The sequence below is a fragment of the Arvicola amphibius genome, chromosome 1 (assembly GCF_903992535.2).
Source record: "Arvicola amphibius chromosome 1, mArvAmp1.2, whole genome shotgun sequence".
Lineage (NCBI taxonomy): Eukaryota > Metazoa > Chordata > Mammalia > Rodentia > Cricetidae > Arvicola > Arvicola amphibius.
In genome coordinates this window covers 93,670,719-93,680,974 of record NC_052047.1, presented here as the reverse complement: position 1 = coordinate 93,680,974, position 10,256 = coordinate 93,670,719, and the positions used below count along the sequence as shown (strand labels likewise).

General features: G+C 52.6%; 1 protein-coding gene across 1 annotated transcript; it reads left to right on the top strand.

Annotated features, from left to right (window-relative positions):
- The first annotated feature begins 4,138 nt into the window (after positions 1 to 4,138).
- Positions 4,139 to 9,945, top strand: Ubxn6 (UBX domain protein 6). Its single transcript, XM_038334401.2, has 11 exons — positions 4,139 to 4,328; positions 5,243 to 5,406; positions 5,632 to 5,696; positions 5,891 to 6,019; positions 7,540 to 7,637; positions 7,775 to 7,850; positions 8,460 to 8,544; positions 8,622 to 8,841; positions 8,917 to 9,047; positions 9,119 to 9,267; positions 9,444 to 9,945. The coding sequence occupies exons 1-11, from the start codon at positions 4,246 to 4,248 to the stop codon at positions 9,570 to 9,572; spliced, it is 1,329 nt and encodes a 442-aa protein (XP_038190329.1). The 5' UTR covers positions 4,139 to 4,245; the 3' UTR covers positions 9,573 to 9,945.
- Positions 9,946 to 10,256: the final 311 nt, after the last annotated feature.

Genomic DNA, 10,256 nt, shown 5'->3' with positions numbered 1-10,256 from the left:
CGCCGGCCGGCGCCTACTTATTGGGTTCAGTGTGGCCGGAAGTCCCACCCTTTCTCCGCCATGGGCCGCCGACGCTGTCGCTCATTCCCACAGAGAAGCGCGGGGACCAATAAAAGGAGGGGTTGGAACAGAATTAGCTAACGGGATTGGATAACGGAGCAGAAGCTAAGGGCGTGGCCTAAGGACCAGTGGGCGGGGTGGAGGCTGTCGGACCAGAGGCCTAAGGGGCTACAGGGCGGAGCCTAACGAGGAATGATGGGGCGGGGCTTAGGGTGGGACGCGTTCAGCGTGTGGGGTGGGGCGAAAGGGATTAGATGAATTAGGCGGAGGCGGGGCGGGGCTTCGGTGGGAGCGGGGGCGGGGCCTCCGGGTCACTGGGCGGGCTGGAGGCTGAAGGAAGACGGAAACCAGTAACCAGAAGCGATGGGGCGGGGCCTATGGTGGGCGGGACGTGCACAACCGTACTGGACAGGCCATTGGAGGCCACCAGATGAAATGTACGCAGTAAGCGTAGAAGGTGGACTAGTGACAACCTTCCAGAATGAAGCCCATTGGCTACGGCTTGACCAATGGTTGACAAGAGAACAGGTTCAAAGGTGCCCAGCAAATTCCCGCCGATAGTTGGTGGGATAAGGGGCGGAGCGCGAGAGGGCGGAGCTGACAAATGGGCGGGCAGATGCTAGCTTTATTTTTAAATTGTATGTTTATTTCTTGTTTGTAATACGCAACATATTTCTATTTTATATTTATAGCACCTTTATACTTGGAACCTTTATAACTTTTTTTGTTTTTGATTTTTGAGACAGAATGTTTCTGTGTAACAGCCCTTGTTCTGGAACTCACTTTGTAGACCAGGCTGCTTCCAAACTCACAGAGATCCACCTGCTTCTGCTTCCCAAGTGCTGGGATTAAAACCGTGTACCACCACCGCCCGGCTTATTTTTATTTCTTAGATTAAAAAAAAAACTGTGATATGTGTGGGCTTGCAAACACATGCCACAAAACATGTATAGAAGTCCAAAGATAACTGTGAGGAGCCAGCAGCCTGTCCTGGAACTCGCTATATAGACCAGGCTGACCTCAAACTCATAGGGATCCACCTGCCCCTGCCTCCTGAGTGCTGGCCACCACCACCTGGTTTCCATTTTCTTTTATACTGTACCTTTTTAAAAGAATTTTTTCTTATGGTTTATTTAACTTTATTTTACGTGTATTGGTATGAAGGTGTCAGATCCTCTGGAGCTGGATCTTCAGACAGCTGTGAGCTGCCGTGCGGGTACTGGGAATTGAACCCGGGTCCTCTGGAAGAGCAGTCAGTGCTCATAATCGCTGAGCCATCTCTCCACCTACCTTTTTTTATTTTTTTTATTTTTTGGTTTTTCGAGACAGGGTTTCTCTGCAGCTTTAGAGCCTGTCCTGGAGCTAGCTCTTGTAGACCCGGGCTGATCTCGAACTCACAGAGATCCGCCTGCCTCTGCCTTCCAAGTGCTAGGATTAAAGGCGTGCGCCACCCTACCTTTTTTTAAATTAAAAAAAAAAGTTCCTTTTATGTGTATGGATGTTCTGCTTGAATGTATGCACCTACGTGTCTGTTGCCTGATGAGGCCAGAAGAGGGAGCTGGATCCCCTGGAATTGGAGTCATAGACAGTTGTGAGCTGTTATGTAGGTGCTGGGAATTGAACTCAGGTCCTCTGGAAGAATAGCTCTTAAGCACTGTGCCATCTCTCCAGTTCTTCATACTGTATTTTAGTTTTATTCATTGTCTATTTATTTCTTTATTAAGATTTATTTATTATGTGTACAGTGTTCTTCCTGCATGTGTGCTTACAAGTCAGAAGAGGGCTCCAGACCTCATTATTGATGGTTGTGAACCATCATGTGATTGCTGGGAATTGAATTCAGGACCTCTGGAAGAACAGCCAGTGTCCTTAACCTCTGAGCCATTTCTCCAGCTCTCCATTAATTTTATTTTTTTGATGGGATCTTATTTAGACCAGGCTAGTTTCTGAATAGTTACGTAGCTAAGGCTGACCTTGAACTGATTCTTCTGACTCTGTCCCAAGTGCTTTTGCGGTGCTGGGGATGGAACCCAGGGTGTCCTGCATGTTTGGTGAGTGCTCCACCCACTGAAGCCCATCCAGTGCTTATTTTATTTACAAAGCAGTAATTGAGCACCTACTATATGTCATGCCACGAACTATGCAATACCATAATGAACAAAAACCACATTGTGCCGAGTATCTCAGTCTCTCCAGCTGTAAAAGAGGGTCTGCAATGTAACATGTCCCTGTTAGGAATATTTCCTAACGCGAGCTCTCTGTCGTCACAAAAGTCCCATGGGGTTAGTGAGTGTTAGTGACTTCCCTATCCTGAACTGTTTGATCCTTGGGATTTCTGGAACTTCCACGACAGAATCCTGACTCACACCATACAGAACTGTTTCTGGTTGTACAGTGGTGACACATGCCTTTAATTCCAGTACTTGGGAGGCAGAGAGAGACAGATCTGTGTGAGTTCAATGCCAGCCTGGCCTACAAGTTAGTTCCAGGACAGCTGGAGTTGTTACACAGAGAAACCCTGTCTTGAAAAACAAAAAATAAAACAAAACAAAAATAAATAAAACAACCAGCCTGGTCTACAAGAGCTAGCTCCAGGACAGGCTCTAAAGCTGCAGAGAAACCCTGTCTCGAAAAACAAAAAAATAAATAAATAAAACAAAAAAGCTGTTGTTTGTTTATTTATTTATTTGTTTGTTTATTTATTTATGTTCTTGTGAGGGCCAGCGATGATAATCTAAGTCTGGGCAGAAAGGAAGTTCTTCCCCAACCATTATCACCTAGGACTGGTCATCGATGAATTTAAATGGAGTCTAGAGTCTCAATAATTTACCCTGAGACAATGCCTGGCAGGCTGAGATTACCCGACCTCCTTGATTAAAATAAAGGCTCTTTGCTTTTACATATGCGACTCGGTCTCCATTGCTGGCTTTTGTGGGGACCCACGGATTTGGGCATAACAGTTCTATGTACAATCTCAAAGGAAAATAGCCTAATAGCAGTGGGCTGTCTATGCTGCATGGACCTCTCCGGACCTAAAAAGTTGACACAGAGCTGGGTCAGTTATGCCTGTCATCCCAGTGCTCAGGATTGTCCAGACTGTGTGAGACAGAGACCAGAGGATGGCTGTGGCTTTTTGCCAGCCAAGCGCCAGGTTCAGTGAGAGACCCTGTCTCCCAGGAATAAACTGAAGGGTGAGGTCGCCCATCGTCCTCCTCTGGTCTCTGTACAGATAACAGACATGCACACCCTCACATACTACATGTGTGCATACACTGCATACACACACACACACACACACACACACACACACTTTTGTCCTGTCAAGGTGACACATAACCGTCATCTCAACCCTTGGCAGGCAGAGGCAGGAGGATCAGAGTTTCAAGGCCAGCCTAGCCTACATGAGGTCCTCTGCTGGAAGCAAAGACCTGTATTTTGAGACCTATATTTTGTTTATGCCATCTTAAGTTCACAAATTAAGTAAAATATTCAACTCTATCACCTCTGCAGGGCAAGTTCTGGACCTAGGAAATTAACCTAGTGAGACCTGCGGGCCCCAGGCTTTAGAAGCAATTAACATTTCCTTTGTTAGTTAACAATCACGGACCGTCAGTATCTCCTGAGGATGCCCAGAGCATCCATCTTTTTTGTTCAGTGTACCCACCACTGAACACTGGAAGTGTTGCAGGAGATTAAACTCAGGCTTTTACAGATGCTGGCAAGTGCTGAGGTACCTCCCCAGTAGAGTAGTCCAGGGCAAGCTTTGACTTTGCTTGCACCAATCCCTCTGTCATCTCCTTTTTTTCTGTCTTGTTCCTCCCAAAAGAGATTCCGTGCTCCCATCAGGCTAGTTTTCTCTTTAGCCCAGGCTGGCCTTGAAATCATCATATACAGCCTAGTTTCACAGGGGACACTTCGAGGCCGCGCGGTAGCTGCGGTGTTCTCTAGCGCCCCCTGGCAGCACGCCACGGTCCTGAGGGAGACGGGTCCGTCGCCATGGCAACGGCGTCGGCAGACAGGAAGGCGGCGCCTCGCACGCAGGTGCGTGCGAGGCGATTGTCACGTGCGCGGGCGGGACTTCCGACGCCGTGATATTTTCTTTCCGGTGCTTGGCCGCCTGCTTCTCCCTACCCGGGCCCTGCGCCCCCGCCCCGCGGCCCTCGCCGCCGGGCCGCCGCCGCCGCCATGAAGAAGTTCTTCCAGGAGATCAAGGCTGACATCAAATTCAAGAGCGCAGGGCCCGGCCAGAAGCTCACGGATTCCGCAGGGTGCGTGACGGCGGCTGGGCAGCGGGAGCAACTTAGACAAGGGACCGTGGGGAGCCGGCGGGGTGCCCGAAACCCCTCCAAACGATGCACAGGGGAGCCTGTGGGAGAGCGAAGTTCGGAGATGGGCGTGGCCTAGGAGTGCCGGGGCATGGGCGTGGCCCGAGAGGGGGTGGGGCGTGGTGTAGTGGTGGTGGGCAATGGGAAGTGGTCTGGGCTTGAGACTCCTGGTCCTGGCTTGTGGGGAGGAGCGGTTGCGATGTCAGGGGTTTGGTGGAAGGACCCCTCTGGGGGCGGGGCCTAGTCAGGACCGAAGGGAGGTGACTGAGAGATTGCCTCCCTTGTAGGGGGTGTGGAGTGTGGGAGGGCTTGAATGTGCTACTCTGGGTACTGCTGGGGAGGGAGAGGTTATTGGAGGGTCTTGGAGGAATGTGGAGGTCAGAGAACTCCAGACTGTTGATGAGTAAGGTTGGAGTGCATGCACCTAGAAGGCCCCGGGAGGAAGGGGCGTGATGTCTTTGGGGGCCCTGGCATCTGGGGTACTCGCAGGAGCATTGGAGGTCCTGGAGAGCTGTGCGTGCCGAAGAGGGAGGTGAGGCATGGGTGCATGGCAAGTGGGCTGGGGTGGGGTTGAGGCTGTATTGTCTCCAGGCTACCAGAAAGAAGTCTGTAGGACTGTGCAGGGAGGTAGAGAAGGCGAGCCTTTGACAACCAGGGGCTAGTGGTCGAGAGGACAAGGGGCCTGTAGGCCAGGGCTAGACGGGAGGTCCAGCTACAAATAGTGGGGCAGCTCCCATGATGGAGGTTGATGGGATCCTCGGAAGGGATGGTGACTGGAGGTCCAGTGTCTGTGATTTATGCACCTCTTTGCAAGGTGGGAGTCCCAGTACACTCTTCGGGTCCCCATGTCTGTCCAGAGAGAAGAATCCCAAAGAAAAGTCACCACAGCTAGGCCTCCGGCAGCCCCGCCAGGGCCCCACCGATGAGGCGCAGAGGGCAGCCGCTGCTGCCCTGGCCCGGCTGGAACAGAAGCAGCCCAGGGCCCGTGGGCCCACATCTCAGGACTCCATCCGGAACCAGGGTGAGAATTATGGGGTGAGATTACGTTAATGAGAAGAGGTTCACAAAGACAGCAGTGGGTCCCTCTGAGACAGGCGACACAAGTGGACTTGAGGAAGACTTTAGCCTTGGCAGAGAGGGCTGCTAGCTCTGAGACCAGAGGGTGATGGGTATGGCTCAGCCTCTGGGTTCAGGTTGGGGTTCTCACATTTTTCCCATTACAACTCCACCTCCCTCCAACTCTCAGTGAGAAAGGAACTTCAGGCCGAAGCCACCTCCAGCAACAGCCCAGGGGCTCCCGGAACCAATGTGGTATGGTATCTGTTGGGGATTGTCCAGTGCTCTGGGGCAGTGTGGAGGCAGGTACTACCTGGGGAGGGAGAGCCTCTTGCAGAGCCTGGCATGAGCAGCCCTTGTGGCAGTGGGGCGAAGGACCTTTGGAAGGAGGTGACTGCCATGGGTCTATATAGTCAGCTGCGAGAGCCCCCCATCCTGTCTGTCTTCAGGTACCTGAACCCAAAGAGGAAATCTCTCCCCACCTGGCAGTGCCTGGTGTATATTTCATCTGCCCACTCACAGGCGTCACCTTAAAGAAGGACCAGCGAGATGCGCACATCAAGGAGGCTATCCTGTCGGTGAGTGGCCTGAACCCCTGGACACATAGTACCACAGGTGCCCATCAAGCCTGGTGTCTTAGTTGTTATTCTATCACTGTGAAGAGACACAGTGACCAAGGCCACTTTTAAAATGGAAAGCATTTAACTGGGGCTGGCTTACAGTTCCAGAGGCTCAGTGTGTTCACAGTATGGCAGAGAGCGTGGCTGCAGGCATGTTCTTGAGAAGTAGCTGAGCGCTGCACGTCCTGATATGCAGGAAGAGACAGAGGCAGGGCCTGCCGTGAGCTTTTTTTGTTGTTGTTTTCCAGAGTTTATCTGTGTATTCTTGGAATTCGGTTTGTAGACCAGGCTAGATTCCCAACTCAGAAATCCACCTGCCTCTGCCTCCTGAGTGCTGGGATTGAAGGTGTGCATCACCAGCTCTGTAAAGGGCTTTTTATACCTCCACACTCACCCCCAGTGACATACCTCCTCCAACAGGACTATACCTCTGCATCCTTTTAATCCTTTCAGATAGCATTGCTCCCTGGTGACTAAGCCTTCAAATATATGCGCCTGTGGTGGCCGTTCTTATTCTAAGTACTGCACCTGGCGAGTGCTCTGAGTGATCTGACCCCATGTTTTTGCCCCATCCGCACATGAGGCATAGAGTATAGAAGACTCAGAAAATAGAGGAAAGTCAGATGTGGCGATTCATTCCTGTCATCCTATGACCTCAGGAGGCTGAGGCAGGAGGATTGTGAATTTTGGGTCACCCTGTGCAACACACACACACATAAATACACACACAAAATAAATAATGAAAAAAAAAAAAACCCTGGGAATAAAGAAACATCCACATACCTGCAACCAGCTTTGACAGTATCTGGTAGCTTCATTGTGCATTTCTGTCCTGAACTGTAGTCAGGAGTCTAGGAGAAGAGTTGCTGGGGTAAACCCAGGTTGGGAAGGCTCCAGATTTGCCTTCCCCAGCAGCTAGAGGCTTCTCATCCTTGGCTTGTGGCTTCCTCTTCCCGGCAGCTGTCTGACTTCCCCCATTTGTGGGTCTTCTGATGATTGCTCATGATTAGCAACCCCAATACTGCCTTGCCCCACAGCCCACCACAGGGTATTCCTGGGTTCCAGCATCATACCGGCCACTTGGATTTGCTGTTGTTAATGGCAGACTCGTGTCCCTCTCTGCTACCTGACATCCACTGTAGCCACCATGGTCCTGACTTCTCACAGTTACAGGTCCGGCATCTGGGAGTTACATGATTGGCAGCTATGGGAACTTCTATTAGGTACCATTATGGTTCACAAGACACAGCTGTATGGCCACAATGGACATGTTGTCTCCTCTTCCTGCTTGGCTTTTTCATTGTAAAAGAGGCACAGTGGCCTCCACTGAAGGCATGCCCCTTGCCGTCTATCAAGCACTCACAGCTAGCCTCAGTTTATGCTGCAGTGACCTGAGAACCAATGAACTGCAGTTGCTGCCCCTCTGCCTATTCCCCTGCAGTGTTGTGGGGCTCTCAGCACGTCCTCCCCTCCCCCAGCACTTCTCCACAGATCCCGTGGCTGCCGCTATCATGAAGATACATACATTTAACAGAGACCGGGACCGGGTGAAGCTGGGAGTGGATACCATTGCCAAGTGAGTCTGTTTTACCCACGGGGTCTGAGCATTGGGGGTGGTCCTCCCTGTGTTGTGGGTACCAGGCTCACTCAGTGTGAGGCCCAGGGGTTGAAGGAGAGTGAGGTATGACTTGTGTGTACCTCTGCCCCGCACAGGTACCTGGACAACATCCATTTGCACCCAGAGGAGGAAAAGTACCAGAAAATCAAACTGCAGAACAAGGTGTTCCAGGTGCGCTGCAGCCACAGGCTGTCCCGGGGTCACTGGGCATGGGGTAGGCATCTTACAGTTGGCAGTGTTGCTCGGTTTTGTCTGTGGTCATTTTACTTTTGTTGACATCAGATGTCAGTATGCAGTCCAACCTAACCTACTAGGGGAAATGTTCCTGCCTCAGCTTCCAAAGTGTTAGGATACTGGATGTAGTACACCACCGTTTTTCATCTCATACATGTATTTAATTTACATATGGGTGCATGGGTCACAGCATGAGTGTGGAGCAAAGAGAACTGTGGGAGCTGGCTTTCTCCTTCCACCACGTGTGTCCTGGGATGTAGTAGGTTCTATGATTGAGAGTCCCTGGGGTTGGGGACCTGTCTCCCTGGAGCGGCCTCTCTTCAACTGAATACTTGTCCTACAAATGCACATATGAGGCTTGTAGGTGCAGCCATCCCAGCCTGTGCCCATAGCAGTGTCTTAAACACAGCCATAAAGCCAAGAGCTACCCTTCACCAGCTATGGGTCTTTAGCCTGGTGGCCAGTGGGAGCTGCTTGGTATCAATTAACAGCGGTTCAGGTGGTCCCAGCCCTGCGGCCAGGTTGACATGAGTGCCTTGTCCCCAGGAGCGCATCAACTGCTTGGAGGGCACCCATGAGTTCTTTGAAGCCATTGGCTTCAGGAAGGTGACACTGCCGGTTCCAGATCAGGGTGAGAGGGCAGCCAGGCAGGTGGGAGGGGGCAGGGGTGGCGCGCGGAACACGGGGACAGCTGTGACCCCTCTGCAGAGGGCTCCGAAGAGTTTTATGTACTGGGTGAGGCCGCACGGGCGCAGCCGGAGAGCCTGGAGCAGCATAAGCGGCAGCTGTTGGATGCGGAGCCAGTGCGTGCTATGCTGGACCGGCAGCGCCGCGTCTTCCGTCCCTCGGCCCTGGCCTCACACTTCGAGCTCCCTGCCGACTTCTTTAGCCTCACTGCCGAGGAGGTAAAGCGTGAACAGAGGCTCAGGTAGGCCCATGTCAGGAGGGGAAGAAGGGGTGCAATTCCCGAGGTGGCAGCCCAACCATGTTTGACTCCACACAGAACCGAGGCCGTGGAGCGGTTGAGCTCCCTGAGGACCAAGGCCATGCGGGAGAAGGAGGAGCAGCGGGAGCTGCGCAAATACACTTATGCCCTACTGCGTGTGCGCCTGCCGGACGGCTGCTTGCTGCAGGGTGTGTGGCCTTAAGCTCAGGGTGGGCGGCGGGTTGGCAGTACTATTTGGCTCATGCTCTGTACCCCACAGGGACCTTCTATGCCCGGGAGCGGCTGCCTGTGCTCTTCCAGTTCGTGCGTGAGGCACTGCAGAACGACTGGTTGCCTTTTGAGCTGCGGGCCTCAGGAGGACAGAAGCTGGTGGAAGACCAGGCCCTGGCCCTGAATGAATGTGGGCTGGTGAGCTGGGGTGTGCTTCACAGGTTTTAGCATTTTGGATCACTTTCCCGCTGCCAGGGGCCTCTCAGTGCGCGGGAGGGTACCTCTAAAGAGCCAACTGCGGGGATCCTATGGAGAAGGTGGTGTGGGGATGGATGGTAGCATACCCTGGGTGATGCCATTTTGCCTGCGTGCAGGTACCGTCTGCCCTGCTGACCTTCTCCTGGGATGCTTCTGTGTTAGAGGACATGAGGGCTGCAGGAGCCGAACCAGCCACATCTGTCTTGAGGCCTGAGCTGCTCACAACCATGGAGCAGCTCTCCTGAATAAAGCAGACTTGGCCCAGGGTGGCTGTCTCATGCCCATGTCCCCAAAACCACTCCTTTCTCAGCCCCTGGCAATAGAAGAGACACTAGTGACAGAGTTGGGAACAGGGTCCCATCTCAAGGGTTGAATCCTCTGGGCTGCAGGGACAGGCTTACATCTGCCCCAGGAGTGTGGAGCCCTTGGGAGCCCAGCACAGGTGGGACGGGCACCTCTGTGGCAGAGTGAACTTATAGCACGGGCACAGGCCGAGCAAGGCTGTGGGTGGAGGCAGCCTGCTCCATACCTGAACTGGAGACGATAGTAGGGGCAGGTGCCTGGCAGCATGGAGCTATAATTTCTAAGTAATGAGCCCAAATAAACATGCTATTTAAACCCAGCCTCCCTGTTTCATCAAAGCCTCACAAGGCAGTACCATGGCAGTGGAAAACCCTATAGCCACCCAGGTCCAGGCTAAGCAGCCTCTCGAAGCACTGGTGGAACAAGCCAGCAATAGCACTTCCCTTGGAGATGACACTAGGGCAGTCTGGGCCGAGGGGCTCCTTTCTGAGGGAGACATCCACGTTTGCAGGGGACAGGTAGGACACACACCAGTGTAACATGGTAGTTGTGACAGAAGACAGACAGGCTCAGGTAGAGTACGTTTATACATGTCCATGTTTGCTCAGGGCCTGCAGAACAGCTTC